At 51.8% G+C, this 18,260-nt stretch overlaps 1 protein-coding gene across 1 annotated transcript in view; it reads right to left on the bottom strand.

Moving 5' to 3' along the window:
* Nucleotides 1-436: 436 nt before the first annotated feature.
* LOC146757968 (sarcoplasmic/endoplasmic reticulum calcium ATPase 1-like) overlaps nucleotides 437-18,260 on the bottom strand; it is an 85,424-nt gene continuing 67,600 nt past the window's right edge. The window contains exons 19-23 of the mRNA XM_085517961.1: nucleotides 15,015-15,100; nucleotides 12,574-12,707; nucleotides 9,248-9,365; nucleotides 7,717-7,834; nucleotides 437-635 (exon numbers count right to left, since the gene is read on the bottom strand). Coding sequence (XP_085374087.1) covers nucleotides 601-635; nucleotides 7,717-7,834; nucleotides 9,248-9,365; nucleotides 12,574-12,707; nucleotides 15,015-15,100 — 491 coding nt within the window. The 3' untranslated portion in view covers nucleotides 437-600. The remainder of the gene's footprint in view (nucleotides 636-7,716; nucleotides 7,835-9,247; nucleotides 9,366-12,573; nucleotides 12,708-15,014; nucleotides 15,101-18,260) is intronic.

The following is an 18,260-nucleotide window of genomic DNA, read 5'->3' as shown; positions in this document are numbered from 1 at the left end:
ACCCTATAACCCCATTAACCCCATAACCACCCCATAGCGCCCCTATAACGACCCCATAACCCCATAACCACCCCATAGCGCCCCTATAACGACCCTATAACCCCATTAACCCCATAACCACCCCATAGCGACCCCATAGAGCCCCATTGACCCCATAGAGCCCCATAGCGCCCCATTAACCCCATAGGAACCCCATTAACCCCATAACCACCCCATAGCGACCCTATAATGACCCTATAACCCCATAAACCCCATAACCACCCCATAGCGCCCCTATAAAGACCCTATAACCCCATTAACCCCATAACCACCCCATAGCGACCCTATAACGACCCCATAACCCCATAAACCCCATAACCACCCCATAGCGCCCCTATAACGACCCTATAACCCCATAACCCCATAAGTGTGGGGCAGCCCCATAGAAGAACAAGGGTTGGCTTTAGGGTTTCCCTTTATTGGCAATAAATAAGCAGATCCTATGGGGTTATTGTATAGGGTCACCCCATAAGCGAGGGTTATAGGGCCGCCCTATAAGTGCGGGTTGTTATAGGGCCGCCCCATAGCGATAATGGGGTTTTAATGGGGTCTTTAATAGGGTCAATTCCGCTTCTTCCGGAGCTCCTCGGCGTCGGCTGTGGGGTAGAATGGGGGTCAATGGGGAACTTATAGGGTCGCTATGGGGTGGTTATGGGGTTATGGGGTTATAGGGTCATTATAGGGTCGCTATGGGGTGGTTATGGGGTTATGGGGTTATAGGGTCGTTATAGGGTCGCTATGGGGTGGTTATGGGGTTATGGGGTTCCTATGGGGTCAATGGGGCTCTATGGGGTCAATGGGGCTCTATGGGGTCGCTATGGGGTGGTTATGGGGTTAATGGGGTTATAGGGTCATTATAGGGTCGCTATGGGGTGGTTATGGGGTTATGGGGTTCCTATGGGGTCAATGGGGCTCTATGGGGTCAATGGGGCTCTATGGGGTCGCTATGGGGTGGTTATGGGGTTAATGGGGTTATAGGGTCATTATAGGGTCGCTATGGGGTGGTTATGGGGTTATGGGGTTCCTATGGGGTTAATGGGGCTCTATGGGGTCGCTATGGGGTGGTTATGGGGTTATGGGGTTCCTATGGGGTCAATGGGGCTCTATGGGGCTCTATGGGGTGGTTATGGGGTTATGGGGTTCCTATGGGATTAATGGGGCGCTATGGGGTGGTTATGGGGTTATAGGGTTATAATAGGGTCGCTATGGGGCTCTATGGGGTCAATGGGGCTCTATGGGGTCGCTATGGGGTCGTTATGGGGTTAATGGGGTTATAGGGTCATTATAGGGTCGCTATGGGGTCGCTATGGGGTGGTTATGGGGTGGTTATGGGGCCCCTATAGGGTCACTATGGGGTTATGGGGTTCCTATGGGGTTAATGGGTTGCTATGGGGCTCTATGGGGTCAATGGGGCTCTATGGGGTCGCTATGGGGTGGTTATGGGGTTAATGGGGTTATAGGGCCATTATAGGGTCGCTATGGGGCTCTATGGGGTGGTTATGGGGTTATGGGGTTCCTATGGGGTTAATGGGGCGCTATGGGGTGGTTATGGGGTTATAGGGTTATAATAGGGTCGCTATGGGGCTCTATGGGGTCAATGGGGCTCTATGGGGTCGCTATGGGGTGGTTATGGGGTTAATGGGGTTATAGGGTCATTATAGGGTCGCTATGGGGTGGTTATGGGGTTATGGGGTTATGGGGTCATTATAGGGTCGCTATGGGGTGGTTATGGGGTTCTATGGGGTTATAGGGTCGTTATGGGGTCGCTATGGGGTGGTTATGGGGTTATGGGGTTATAGGGTCATTATAGGGTCGCTATGGGGTGGTTATGGGGTTCCTATGGGGTTAATGGGTTGCTATGGGGCTCTATGGGGTCAATGGGGCTCTATGGGGTCGCTATGGGGTGGTTATGGGGTTAATGGGGTTATAGGGTCATTATAGGGTCGCTATGGGGTGGTTATGGGGTGGTTATGGGGTTATAGGGTCATTATAGGGGCGCTATGGGGTGGTTATGGGGTTTATGGGGTTATAGGGTCATTATAGGGGCGCTATGGGGTGGTTATGGGGTTATAGGGTCATTATAGGGTCGCTATGGGGTGGTTATGGGGTTATGGGGTTCCTATGGGGTCAATGGGGAACTTATAGGGTCGCTATGGGGTTATGGGGTTCCTATGGGGTTAATGGGGCGCTATGGGGTGGTTATGGGGTTATGGGGTTCCTATGGGGTCAATGGGGCTCTATGGGTCGCTATGGGGTGGTTATGGGGTTATGGGGTTATAGGGTCATTATAGGGTCGCTATGGGGTGGTTATGGGGTTATGGGGTTATAGGGTCATTATAGGGTCGCTATGGGGCTCTATGGGGTCAATGGGGCACTATAGGGTCACTATGGGGTGGTTATGGGGTTAATGGGGTTATAGGGTCATTATAGGGTCGCTATGGGGTGGTTATGGGGTTATAGGGTCATTATAGGGTCGCTATGGGGTGGTTATGGGGTTATGGGGTTATAGGGTCATTATAGGGTCGCTATGGGGCTCTATGGGGTGGTTATGGGGTTAATGGGGTTATAGGGTCGTTATAGGGTCATTATAGGGTCGCTATGGGGTGGTTATGGGGTTAATGGGGTTATAGGGTCGCTATGGGGCTCTATGGGGTTATAGGGTCATTATAGGGTCGCTATGGGGTGGTTATGGGGTTATGGGGTTATAGGGTCATTATAGGGTCGCTATGGGGCTCTATGGGGTCAATGGGGAACTTATAGGGTCGCTATGGGGTGGTTATGGGGTTAATGGGGTTATAGGGTTATTATAGGGTCGCTATGGGGTGGTTATGGGGTTATGGGGTTAATGGGGCACTATGGGGCACTATGGGGCTCTATGGGGTCAGTGGGGCTCTATGGGGTCAATGGGGCCCTTATAGGGTCGCTATGGGGTGGTTATGGGGTTAATGGGGTTATAGGGTCGTTATAGGGTTGCTATGGGGTTATGGGGTCTTTATGGGGTCCCAATGGGGTTATAGGGCCATTATAGGGTCGCTATGGGGTGGTTATGGGGTTCCTATGGGGTTAATGGGGCGCTATGGGGCTCTATGGGGTCAAAGGTCCTTATAGGGTCCCAATGGGGTTATAGGGTCCTTATAGGGTCCCAATGGGGTTATAGGGTCCTTATAGGGTTACAATGGGGTTATAGGGTCACAATGGGGTTATAGGGTCCTTATAGGGTCCCAGTGGGGTTATAGGTTCATTATAGGGTCCCAGTGGGGTTATAGAGTCATTATAGGGTCCCAATGGGGTTATAGGGTCATTATAGGGTCCCAGTGGGGTTATAGGGTCACAATGGGGTTATAGGGTCCTTATAGGGTCCCAATGGCATTATAGGGTCCTTATAAGGTCACAATGGTGTTATAGGGTCCTTATAGGGTCCCAATGGGGTTATAGGGTCCCAATGGGGTTATAGGGTCATTATAGGGTCCCAGTGGGGTTATAGGGTCACAATGGGGTTATAGGGTCATTATAGGGTCGCTATGGGGTTATAGGGTCATTATAGGGTCGCTATGGGGTTATAGGGTCATAATGGGGTTATAGGGTAATTATAGGGTCCCAATGGGGTTATAGGGTCATTATAGGGTCCCAGTGGGGTTATAGGGTCACAATGGGGTTATAGGGTCCTTATAGGGTTACAATGGGGTTATAGGGTCATTATAGGGTCGCTATGGGGTTATAGGGTCCCAATGGGGTTATAGGGTCATTATAGGGTCCCAATGGGGTTATAGGTTCATTATAGGGTCACAATGGGGTTATAGGGTAATTATAGGGTCCCAATGGGGTTATAGGTTCATTATAGGGTCACAATGGGGTTGTAGGGTAATTATAGGGTCCCAATGGGGTTATAGGGTCATTATAGGGTCATAATGGGGTTATAGGGTAATTATAGGGTCCCAATGGGGTTATAGGGTCATTATAGGGTCCCAGTGGGGTTATAGGGTCACAATGGGGTTATAGGGTCCTTATAGGGTCCCAGTGGGGTTATAGAGTCATTATAGGGTCGCTATGGGGTTATAGGGTCACAATGGGGTTATAGGGTCATTATAGGGTCACAATGGGGTTATAGGGTCCTTATAGGATTACAATGGGGTTATAGGGTCATTATAGGGTCGCTATGGGGTTATAGGTTCATTATAGGGTCGCTATGGGGTGGTTATGGGGTGAGTGGTACCTGGGAGGTCGATGTGGGGCCGACGGAGGGTGGCGGAGTTACGCTGTGAGGGGATATAGGGTCGTTATGGGGTCAATATAGGGTCGTTATAGGGTCATGGTGGGATATAGGGTCAATGGGATCAGTGGGGTCAGTGGAGTCAATGGGATCAATGGGGGGGGATATGGGATTAATATGGGGTCATGATGGGATATGGGGTCAATGGGGTCAATATGGGTTTAATGGGGTCAATGGGGTCAATGGGGTCAATGGGATCAATGGGGTCAATGGGATCAATGGGGTCAATGGGGTCAATGGGGTCAATATGGGTTTAATGGGGTCAATGGGGTCAATATGGGTTTAATGGGGTCAATGGGGTCAATGGGGTCAATGGGATCAATGGGGTCAATGGGGTCAATGGGATCAATGGGGTCAATGGGATCAATGGGGGGGATAAGGGATTAATATGGGGTCATGATGGGATATGGGGTCATTGGGGTCAATATGGGTTTAATGGGGTCAATGGGGTCAATGGGATCAATAGGGTCAATGGGATCAATGGGGTCAATGGGGTCAACGGTATCAATGGGGTCAATATGGGATATGGGGTCGTTATGGGGTCAGTGGGGGGGATATGGGATCAATGGGGTCAATGGGGTCAATGGGATCTATGGGATTAATGGGGTCAATGGGATCAGTGGGGTCAATGGGGGGGATATGGGATTAATATGGGGTCATAGTGGGATATGGGGTCAATGGGATCAATGGGATCAATAGGGTCAATGGGATCAGTGGGGGGGATATGGGATTAATATGGGGTCATGATGGGATATGGGGTCAATGGGGTCAATATGGGATATGGGGTCGTTATGGGGTCAATGGGGTGGATATGGGATCAATGGGGTCAATGGGGGGGATACGGGATTAATATGGTGCCATGATGGGATATGGGGTCATGATGGGTTTAATGGGGTCAATAGGGTCAATGGGGTCAATGGGATCAATGGGGTCAATGGGATCAATGGGGTCAGTGGAGTCAGTGGGATCAATGGGGGGGATAAGGGATTAATATGGGGTCATAATGGGATATGGGGTCATTGGGGTCAATATGGGTTTAATGGGGTCAATGGGGTCAATGGGATCAATGGGGTCAATGGGGTCAATGGGGTCAATATGGGTTTAATGGGGTCAATGGGGTCAATGGGATCAATGGGGTCAATGGGGTCAATGGGATCAATGGGGTCAATGGGGTCAATGGGGTCAATATGGGTTTAATGGGGTCAATGGGGTCAATGGGATCAATGGGGGGGGATAAGGGATTAATATGGGGTCATGATGGGATATGGGGTCAATGGGGTCGATATGGGTTTAATGGGATCAATGGGGTCAATGGGATCAATGGGGTCAATATGGGATATGGGGTCGTTATGGGGTCAGTGGGGGGATATGGGATCAATGGGGTCAATGGGATCAATGGGGGTCAATGGGGTCAATGGGGTCAATGGGATCTATGGGATTAATGGGGTCAATGGGATCAGTGGGGTCAATGGGGGGGATATGGGATTAATATGGGGTCATGATGGGATATGGGGTCAATGGGATCAATGGGGTCAATGGGAGTCAATGGGAATCAATGGAGTCAATGGGAGTCAATGGGAGTCAATGGGAGTCAATGGAGTCAATGGGAGTCAATGGGAGTCAATGGAGTCAATGGGAGTCAATGGGAGTCAATGGGAGTCAATGGAGTCAATGGGAGTCAATGGGAGTCAATGGGAGTCAATGGGAGTCAATGGGAGTCAATGGAGTCAATGGGAGTCAATGGGAATCAATGGAGTCAATGGGAGTCAATGGAGTCAATGGAGTCAATGGGAGTCAATGGAGTCAATGGGAGTCAATGGGAGTCAGTGGAGTCAATGTGGCTCAATGGGAGTCAATGGAGTCAATGGGAGTCAATGGGAGTCAATGGGAGTCAATGGAGTCAATGGGAGTCAATGGGAGTCAATGGGAGTCAATGGAGTCAATGGAGTCAATGGGAGTCAATGGAGTCAATGGAGTCAATGGGAGTCAATGGGAATCAATGGAGTCAATGGGAGTCAATGGGAGTCAATGGGAATCAATGGGAGTCAATGGGAGTCAATGGGAGTCAATGGGAGTCAATGGGAGTCAATGGGAGTCAATGGGAGTCAATGGGAGTCAATGGGAGTCAATGGAGTCAATGGGAGCCAATGGGAGTCAATGGAGTCAATGGGAGCCATTGGGAGTCAATGGGAGTCAATGGGAGTCAATGGGAATCAATGGAGTCAATGGGAGTCAATGGGAGTCAATGGGAGTCAATGGGAGTCAATGGGAGTCAATGGGAGTCAATGGAGTCAATGGGAGTCAATGGAGTCAATGGGAGTCAATGGGAGTCAGTGGAGTCAATGGGGCTCAATGGGAGTCAATGAAAGTCAATGGGAGTCAATGGGAGTCAATGGGAGTCAATGGGAGTCAATGGGAGTCAATGGAGTCAATGGGAGTCAATGGGAGTCAATGGAGTCAATGGGAGTCAATGGGAGTCAATGGGAGTCAATGGAGTCAATGGGAGTCAATGGGAGTCAATGGGAGTTAATGGAGTCAATGGGAGTCAATGGAGTCAATGGGAGTCAATGGGAGTCAATGGGAGTCAATGGAGTCAATGGGAGTCAATGGGAGTCAATGGGAGTCAATGGAGTCAATGGAGTCAATGGGAGTCAATGGAGTCAATGGAGTCAATGGGAGTCAATGGAGTCAATGGGAGTCAATGGGAATCAATGGAGTCAATGGGAGTCAATGGGAGTCAATGGGAATCAATGGGAGTCAATGGGAGTCAATGGGAGTCAATGGGAGTCAATGGGAGTCAATGGGAGTCAATGGGAGTCAATGGGAGTCAATGGAGTCAATGGGAGCCAATGGGAGTCAATGGAGTCAATGGGAGCCATTGGGAGTCAATGGGAGTCAATGGGAGTCAATGGGAATCAATGGAGTCAATGGGAGTCAATGGGAGTCAATGGGAGTCAATGGGAGTCAATGGGAGTCAGTGGAGTCAATGGGAGCCAATGGGAGTCAATGGAGTCAATGGGAGCCAATGGGAGTCAATGGAGTCAATGGGAGCCATTGGGAGTCAATGGGAGTCAATGGGAGTCAATGGAGTCAATGGGAGCCAATGGGAGTCAATGGAGTCAATGGGAGCCAATGGGAGTCAATGGGAGTCAATGGGAGTCAATGGGAGTCAATGGAGTCAATGGGAGTCAATGGAGTCAATGGAGTCAATGGGAGTCAATGGAGTCAATGGGAGTCAATGGGAATCAATGGAGTCAATGGGAGTCAATGGGAGTCAATGGGAATCAATGGGAGTCAATGGGAGTCAATGGGAGTCAATGGGAGTCAATGGGAGTCAATGGAGTCAATGGGAGCCAATGGGAGTCAATGGGAGTCAATGGGAGTCAATGGGAGTCAATGGAACTCACCCTCCAGGTAATTCCTGGCCACGAACTTGAGGGCTTCATCCAATAGGATGACGGGAAACGAGATGCGCAGAACCATCAGCCAATGGGTGAGGTCCAAATGGGTCAGCTTGAAAATCATCTGTGGGGCCAGACAGGAACACCATAGAGACACATAGGGACCCATAGAGACCCATAGACACCCCATAGAGACCCATAGGGACACATAGGGACCCATAGAGACCCATAGACACCCCATAGAGACCCATAGGGACACATAGGGACCCATAGAGACCCATAGACACCCCATAGAGACCCATAGGGACACATAGGGACCCATAGAGACCCATAGACACCCCATAGAGACCCATAGGGACACATAGGGACCCATAGAGCCCATAGAGACCCATAGACACCCCATAGAGACCCATAGGGACACATAGGGACCCATAGAGACCCATAGACACCCCATAGAGACCCATAGGGACACATAGGGACCCATAGAGCCCATAGAGACCCATAGGGACCCATAGAGACCCATAGGGACACATAGGGACCCATAGAGCCCATAGAGACTCATAGAGACCCCATAGAGACCCATAGGGACACATAGGGACCCATAGAGACCCTATAGACCCCATAGACCCCAATGATCCCATAGACTCCAAAGAGACCCCATAGAGACCCCATAGACCCCATATGACCCCATATGAACCTATAGGACCCCATAAGACCCCATAGGACCCCATATGACCCTATATGATCCTATAGGACCCTATATGACCCCATATGACCCTATATGACCCCATATAACCCCATATGACCCCATATAACCCCTTACCGGCAGTGGGTCGATGTACAGGATGACAAAGTGCAGCGACATGGAGCCCCCCCCCCCCCATATGATCCCCTGTATGTGACCCCATAGGACCCCATAGGACCCCATGGGACCCCATAGGACCCCATATCTCCCCATCTGACCCCATAACCAGCCCATATCTCCCCATATCCCCCCTCTGACCTCACATAACCCCCCCAATGTGACCTCTCATGACCTCTCATGACTCCACCTGACCCTATATGACGCTATATGACCCCATATCCCCCCATTTGACCCCATAATCTCCCCCCTATCCCCCCATATCCCCTCTCTGACCCCACATAACCCCCCCAAAGTGACCTCTAATGACCTCTCATGACCCCATAGGACCCCATATGACCCTATATGACCCCATATCCCCCCTCTGACCCCACATAACCCCCCCAATGTGGCCTCTCATGACCCCATATGACCCTATATGACCTCATATGACCCCATAGGACCCTATATGACCCCATAACCCCCAATATCCCCATATACTCCCCCTATAATCCCCCCATATCCCCCCATAACCCCCCAATATCCCCCCATTTGACCCCATATTCCCCCTCTGACCCCACATAACCCCCCCAAAGTGACCTCTAATGACTCTGCCTGACCCTATATGACCCCATAGGACCCCATATGACCCATAGGACCCTATATGACCCCATATGACCCCATATAACCCCTTACCGGCAGTGGGTCGATGTACAGGATGACAAAGTGCAGCGACATGGAGAGGCAGATGGAGCCCAGCAGCCAAATGTTGACCCACGGCGGCATCCGCAGCAGGGATTGGTTCTCAGACAGGCTGTAGGGGGTCAATGGGGTCAATGGGAGTCAATGGGAGTCAATGGGACTCAATGGGGTCAATGGGTGTAATGGGAGTCAATGGGGCTCAATGGGAGTCAATGGGAGTCAATAAAGTCAATGGGAGCCAATGGGAGTCAATGGAGTCAATGGGAGTCAATGGAGTCAATGGAGTCAATGGGAGTCAATGGGAGTCAGTGGGAGTCTATGGGACTCAAAGGGAGTCAATGGGAGTCAATGGGACTCAATGGGACTCAATGGATCTCAATGGGAGTCAATTGATCTCAATGGGACTCAATGGAGTCAATGGAGTCAATGGAGTCAATGGGAGTCAATGGGAGTCAATGGGAGTCAATGGGGTCAATGGGACTCAATGGGACTCAATGGGACTCAGTGGATCTCAATGGGAGTCAATTGATCTCAATGGGACTCAATGGAGTCAATGGGAGTCAATGGGAGTCAATGGGAGTCAATGGAGTCAATGGGAGTCAATGGGAGTCAATGGAGTCAATGGAGTCAATGGGAGTCAATGGGAGTCAATGATAGTCAATGGGAGTCAATGGAGTCAATGGGAGTCAATGGAAGTCAATGGGAGTCAATGGGAATCAATGGGAATCAATGGGAATCAATGGGAGTCAATGGGAATCAATGGGAGTCAATGGGAGTCAATGGGAGTCAATGGAGTCAATGGGAGTCAATGGGAGTCAATGGGAGTCAATGGAGTCAATGGAGTCAATGGAGTCAATGGGAGTCAATGGGAATCAATGGGGTCAATGGGAGTCAATGGAGTCAATGGGAGTCAATGGAGTCAATGGGAGTCAATGGGAGTCAATGGGAGTCAATGGGAATCAATGGGAATCAATGGGAGTCAGTGGGGTCAATGGGAGTCAATGGGAGTCAATGGATCTCAATGGGAGACAATGGGAGTCAATGGAGTCAATGGGAGTCAATGGGAGTCAATGGGTGTCAATGGAGTCAATGGGAGTCAATGGGAGTCAATGGAGTCAATGGGAGTCAATGGAGTCAATGGGAGTCAATGGAGTCAATGGGACTTAATGGGAGTCAATGGGGTCAATGGAGTCAATGGAGTCAATGGGAGTCAATGGGAGTCAATGGGGGTCAATGGGACTCAATGGGTCTCCATGGGAGTCAATGGGAGTCAATGGGAGTCAATAAAGTCAATGGGAGCCAATGGGAGTCAATGGAGTCAATGGGAGTCAATGGAGTCAATGGGAGTCAATGGGAGTCAATGGGAATCAATGGGAATCAATGGGAGTCAATGGGGTCAATGGGAGTCAATGGGAGTCAATGGATCTCAATGGGAGTCAATGGGAGTCAATGGAGTCAATGGGAGTCAATGGGAGTCAATGGGAGTCAATGGGAGTCAATGGGAGCCAGTGGGAGTCAATGGGAGTCAATGGGAGTCAATGGAGTCAATGGGAGTCAATGGGAGTCAATGGGAATCAATGGGAGTCAATGGGAGTCAATGGAACTCAATGGAACTCAATGGATCCCTAAGGGATCTCTATGGGGTTTTTATGGGGTCTCTATGGGGCAGCTATGGGATCTCTAAGGGGTTCCTATGTGGTATCTAAGGGGTCCCTATGGGTCTCAATGGATCTCAATGGGACTCAATGGAACTCAATGGGACTGAATGGAACTCAATGGGACTCAATGGGACTCAATGGGACTCAATGGAACTCAATGGGACTCAATGGGACTCAATGGAACTCAATGGGACTCAATGGGACTCAATGGGACTCAATGGGACTCAATGGATCCCTATGGGATCTCTATGGGGTTTTTATGGGGTCTCCATGGGGCAGCTATGGCGTCCCTATGGAGTCTCTATGGGGTCTCTAAGGGGTCCCTATGGGTCTCAGTGTATCTCAATGGAACTCAATGGGACTCAATGGGACTCAATGGGACTCAATGGGACTCAATGGATCCCTATGGGCTCTCTATGGGGTTTTTATGGGGTCTCTATGGGGCAGCTATGGCGTCCCTATGGGGTCTCTAAGGGGTCCCTATGGGTTTCAATGGATCACTATGGAAATCATTGGGACTCAGTGGAACTCAATGGGACTCAATGGGACTCAATGGATCCTTATGGGATCTCTATGGGGTTCCTATGGGGCAGCTATGGGGTCTCTAAGGGGTCTCCATGAGTCTCAATGGATCACTATGGAACACAATGGGGCTCAATGGAACTCAATGGGACTCAATGGGACTCAATGGATCTCAGTGGGAGTCAATGGAACTCAATGGGACTCAGTGGATCTCAATGGGTCTCAATGGGACTCAATGGAACTCAATGGGACTCAATGGAACTCAATGGGACTCAATGGGACTCAATGGGACTCAATGGAACTCAATGGGACTCAATGGATCCCTATGGGCTCTCTATGGGGTTTCTATGGGGTCTCTATGGGGTTTCTATGGGGTCTCTATGGGGTTTCTATGAGGTCCCTATGAGTCTCAATGGGATCTCTATGGGGCAGCTATGGGGTCCCTATGGGGTCTCTAAGGGGTCCCTATGGGTCTCAGTGGATCTCAATGGGACTCAATGGATCCCTATGGGATCTCTATGGGATCTCTATGGGGTTTTTATGGGGTCTCCATGGGGCAGCTATGGCGTCCCTATGGAGTCTCTATGGGGTCTCTAAGGGGTCCCTATGGGTCTCAGTGTATCTCAATGGAACTCAATGGGACTCAATGGGACTCAATGGGACTCAATGGGACTCAATGGAACTCAATGGGACTCAATGGGACTCAATGGAACTCAATGGGACTCAATGGGACTCAATGGGACTCAATGGGACTCAATGGAACTCAATGGAACTCAATGGGACTCAATGGGACTCAATGGAACTCAATGGGACTCAATGGGACTCAATGGATCTCAATGGAACTCAATGGGACTCAATGGAACTCAATGGGACTCAATGGAACTCAATGGATCCCTATGGGATCTCTATGGGGTTTTTATGGGGTCTCTATGGGGCAGCTATGGGGTCCCTATGGAGTCTCTATGGGGTCTCTAAGGGGTCCCTATGAGTCTCAATGGATCACTACGGAACTCATTGGGACTCAATGGAACTCAATGGGACTCAATGGGACTCAATGGAACTCAATGGATCCCTATGGGGTCTCTATGGGGTTTCTATGGGCTCTCTATGGGGTTTCTATGGGTCTGTATGGGGCCGTACCTGTTGAGGGCGTTGCACATCTCGATGGTGACGAGGACGGACAGGGCCATGGTCATGGGGACGGGGGACTCGAAGATGTCGCAGTCGATGCCCTCGAACTCCACGTTGTGGTGGGTGCACTGCATGAAATGGGTCTGGGGGGGGGGGTATAGGGTCATATGGGGTCATATAGGGTCTTATGGGGGGGATATGGGGGGGTATGAGGGGATATGGGGTCATATAGGGGGGATATGGGGTCATATGGGGGGGATATGGGGTCATATAGGGTCTTATTGGGGGGATATGGGGGGGTATGGGGGGATATGGGGTCATATGGGGGGGATATGGGGTCATATAGGGTCTTATTGGGGGGATATGGGGGGGTATGGGGGGATATGGGGTCATATGGGGGGGATATGGGGTCATATAGGGTCTTATTGGGGGGATATGGGGTGATATGGGGTCATATAGGGAGGATATGGGGTCATATGGGGGGGATATAGGGTCTTATGGGGGGGATATGGGGGGGTATGAGGGGATATGGGGTCATATGGGGGGGATATGGGGTCATATAGGGTCTTATTGGGGGGATATGGGGGGGGTATGGGGGGATATGGGGTCATATGGGGGGGATATGGGGTCATATAGGGTCTTATTGGGGGGATATGGGGTGATATGGGGTCATATAGGGAGGATATGGGGTCATATGGGGGGGATATAGGGTCTTATGGGGGGGATATGGGGGGGTATGGGGGGGATATGGGGTCATATAGGGGGCATATGGGGTCGTATGGGGGGGATATGGGGGGATATGGGGTCATATGGGGTGGGTATGGGGTCATATGGGGTCATATAGGGGGGATATAGGGTCATATGGGGGGGATATGGGGGGATATGGGGTCATATGGGGTCATATAGGGGGGATATGGAATCATATAGGGGGGATATGGGGTCATATGGGGGGGATACAGGGTCATATGGGGGGGATATGGGGTCATATGGGTGGATATGGGGGGATATGGGGGGATATGGGGGGATATGGGGGGATATGGGGGGATATGGGGTTATATAGGGGGGATATGGGGTCATATGGGGGGGATATGGGGGGATATGGGGGGATATGGGGTCATATAGGGGGATATGGGGTGATATGGGGTTATATGGGGTCATATAGGGGGGATATGGGGTGATATGGGGTCATATAGGGGGGATATGGGGTCATATGGGGGGGATACAGGGTCTTATGGGGGGGATATGGGGGGGTGTGGGGGGGATATGGGGTAATATAGGGGGGATATGGGGTCATATGGGGGTCATATGGGGTCATATAGGGGGGATATGGGGGGATATGGGGTCATATAGGGTCTTATGGGGGGGATATGGGGTGATATGGGGTTATATATGGGGGATATGGGGTCATATGGGGGGATATGGAGTGACATGGGGGAATATGGGTGACCTCAGGTGACCCCAGATGACCCCGTGACCCCCGATGACCCCATGTGACCTCAGATGACCCCATGACCCCTGGTGACCTTTTGACCCCAGGTGACCTTATGACCCCGTGAACCCAGGTGACCCCTTGACCCCCATAGGGCCCCATAGATGACTCCGGGTGACCCCGTGACCCCATGACCCTCGATGACCTTTTGACCCCTGGTGACCCCATGACCCCAGGTGACCCCTGATGACCCCGGTGACCCCAGTTGACCCCAGATGACCCTGTGACCCCCAGTGACCCCATGACCCCATGACCCCATGACCCCAGGTGACCCCATGTGACCCCAGATGACCTTTTGACCCCCTGGTGACCTCTTGACCTCAGGTGACCCCATGACCCCGTGACCCCACATGACCCCAGGCGACCTTATGACCCCAGATGACCCCATGACCCAGATGACCCCATGACCCCAGATGACCCCAGGTGACCCCATGACCCCAAATGACCCCTTGACCCCTGTCGGGCCCCATACAACCCCATAGACCCCATAGATGACCCCATGACCTCGTGACCCCACATGACCCCAGGTGACCCCACATGACCCCATGACCCCACATGACCCCATGACCACAGATGACCCCAGATGACCCATGACCCCACATGACCCCAGGTGACCCCACATGACCCCATGACCCCATAGATGACCCCATGACCCCAGGTGACCCCACATGACCCCGTGACCCCACGTGACCCCGTGACCCCATATGACCCCATGACCGCAGGTGACCCCACATGACCCCGTGACCCCACATGACCCCGTGACCCCAGGTGACCCCACATGACCCCATGACCCCATATGACCCCATGACCCCATATGACCCCGTGACCCCAGGTGACCCCACATGACCCCATGACCCCATAGATGACCCCATGACCCCAGGTGACCCCACATGACCCCATGACCCCATATGACCCCGTGACCCCAGGTGACCCCACATGACCTTTGACCCCCGTTGCTCACCAGCTGATGGTAGGTGAGGTTGGGCCCGTCCTCGGCGTAAAGGAACCACCAGGCGGCTGCTCCCACCGTCGCCGCCCCCACGTAACCTATGGGGGGTAATAGGGGCAATGGGGACACATAGGGAACCATAGGGACACATAGGGACACATAGACCCCATAGGGAACCATAGGGACCATAGGGACACATAGGGAACCATAGGGACACATAGGGACACATAGGGACACATAGGGACACATAGGGACACATGGACCCCATAGGGACACATAGGGACACATAGACCCCATAGGGACCCATAGGGACACATAGGGACCCATAGAGACCCATAGGGACACATAGACCCCATAGGGAACCATAGGGACCCATAGGGACACATAGACCCCATAGGGAACCATAGGGACCCATAGGGACACATAGACCCCATAGGGACACATAGGGACACATAGGGAACCATAGGGACCCATAGAGACACAGGGACCCCATAGGGACACATAGGGACACATAGGGACACATAGGGACACATAGGGACACATGGACCCCATAGGGACACATAGGGACACATAGAGACACATAGGGACACATAGGGACACATAGGGACACATAGACCCCATAGGGAACCATAGGGACACATAGGGACACATAGGGACACATAGAGACACATAGGGACACATAGGGACACATAGGGACGCATAGACCCCATAGGGACACATAGGGACACAGGGACCCCATAGGGACACATAGGGACACACTGGGGCAATGGGAGCCCATAGGGACACATAGGGAACCATAGGGACATATAGGGACATATAGGGACACATAGGGACCCATAGAGACACAGGGACCCCATAGGGACACATAGGGACACATAGACCCCATAGGGACACATAGGGACACAGGGACCCCATAGGGACACATAGGGACACATAGACCCCATAGGGACACATAGGGACACATAGGGAACCATAGGGAACCATAGGGAACCATAGGGACACATAGGGACACATAGGGACATATAGGGAACCATAGGGACCCATAGGGACACATAGGGACACATAGGGACACATAGACCCCATAGAGCCCTACGGGGGGTTATAGGGGCAATGGGAACCCCATAGGGAACCATAGGGACCCATAGGGACACATAGGGAACCATAGGGACCCATAGGGACACATAGGGACACATAGGGACACATAGGGAACCATAGGGACACATAGACCCCATAGGGACACACAGGAACCCATAGGTCAATGGAAACCCCATAGGGACACATAGGGACACATAGACCCCATAGGGACACATAGACCCCATAGAGACACATAGGGACACATAGGGACACATAGGAACCCATAGGGACACATAGGGACACATAGGGACACATAGGGACACATAGGAACCCATAGGGACACATAGACCCCATAGAGCCCTATAGGGGGTTATAGGGGCAATGGGAACCCATAGGGACACAGGGACCCCATAGAGCCCTATAGGGGATATGGGGGCAATGGAAACCCCATAGGGACACATAGGGACACATAGGGACACATAGACCCCATAGAGCCCTACGGGGGGTTATAGGGGCAATGGGGACCCACAGGGAACCATAGGGACCCATAGGGACACATAGACCCCATAGGGACACATAGGGACCCATAGGGAACCATAGGGACACATAGACCCCATAGGGAACCATAGGGACCCATAGGGACACATAGGGACCCATAGGGACACATAGGGGCCATAGGGACACATAGACCCCATAGGGACACATAGGGACACATAGGGACACATAGACCCCATAGGGACACATAGGGACACATAGGGACACAGGGACCCATAGGGACCCATAGGGACACATAGGGACACATAGGGACACATAGGGACCCATAGGGACACATAGGGAACCATAGGGACACATAGGGACACACAGACCCCATAGGGACACATAGGGAACCATAGGGACCCATAGGGACCCATAGGGACCCATAGGGACACATAGGGAACATAGGGACACATAGGGACACATAGACCCCATAGGGACACATAGGGACACATAGGGACACATAGGGACACATAGACCCCATAGGGACACATAGGGACAAAGGAAACCCCATAAGGAACCATAGGGAACCATAGGGACCCATAGGGACACATAGGGACACATAGGGAACCATAGGGACACATAGGAAGGTAATAGGGACAATGGGAACCCATAGGGACACATAGACCCCATAGGGACACATAGGGACACATAGACCCCATAGGGACACATAGGGACACATAGGGACCCATAGGGACACATAGGGACCCATAGGGACCCATAGGGACACATAGGGATACATAGACCCCATAGAGCCCTACGGGGGGTTATAGGGGCAATGGGGACACATAGGGACACATAGGGACACATAGGGACACATAGACCCCATAGGGAACCATAGGGACACATAGGGACACACAGACCCCATAGGGACACATAGGGACACATAGGGACATATAGGGACATATAGGGACACATAGGGACACATAGACCCCATAGGGACACATAGGGACACATAGGGACACATAGGGACACATAGACCCCATAGAGCCCTACAGGGGGTTATAGGGACAATGGGAACCCATAGGGAACCATAGGGACACATAGGGACACACAGACCCCATAGGGACACATAGGGACACATAGGGACATATAGGGACACATAGGGACCCATAGGGACACATAGGAACCCATAGGGGCAATGGGAACCCATAGGGACACATGGACCCCATAGGGACACATAGGGACACATAGGGACACACAGGGACCCCATAGGGACACATAGGGACCCATAGGGACACATAGGGACACACAGGGACACATAGGGACACATAGACCCCATAGGGACCCATAGGGACCCATAGGGACACATAGGGACACATAGGGACACATAGGGACACATAGACCCCATAGAGCCCTATAGGGGATATGGGGGCAATGGAAACCCCATAGGGCCCCATAGGGACACATAGGGACACATAGGGCAGACGGAGACCCCATAGGGCTCCATAGGGCAAACATAGACCCTATAGTCAAGTCAATGGTCCTATAGGCGACCCCCTGACCCTATAGGCGACCCACTGACCCCATAGCCAACCCAATGACCCCATAGCCAACTCAATGACCCCATAGCCAACTCACTGACCCCATAGGCCATCCATTGACCCCATAGCCAACTCAATGACCCCATAGGGCATCCATTGACCCCAT

This window comes from Coturnix japonica, chromosome 17, assembly GCF_054131305.1.
Source record: "Coturnix japonica strain WE chromosome 17, WE-NBRP24, whole genome shotgun sequence".
Taxonomy (NCBI): domain Eukaryota; kingdom Metazoa; phylum Chordata; class Aves; order Galliformes; family Phasianidae; genus Coturnix; species Coturnix japonica.
The sequence above is the reverse complement of the archived record's forward strand: the minus strand, read 5'-3'. Positions and strand labels throughout refer to the sequence as shown.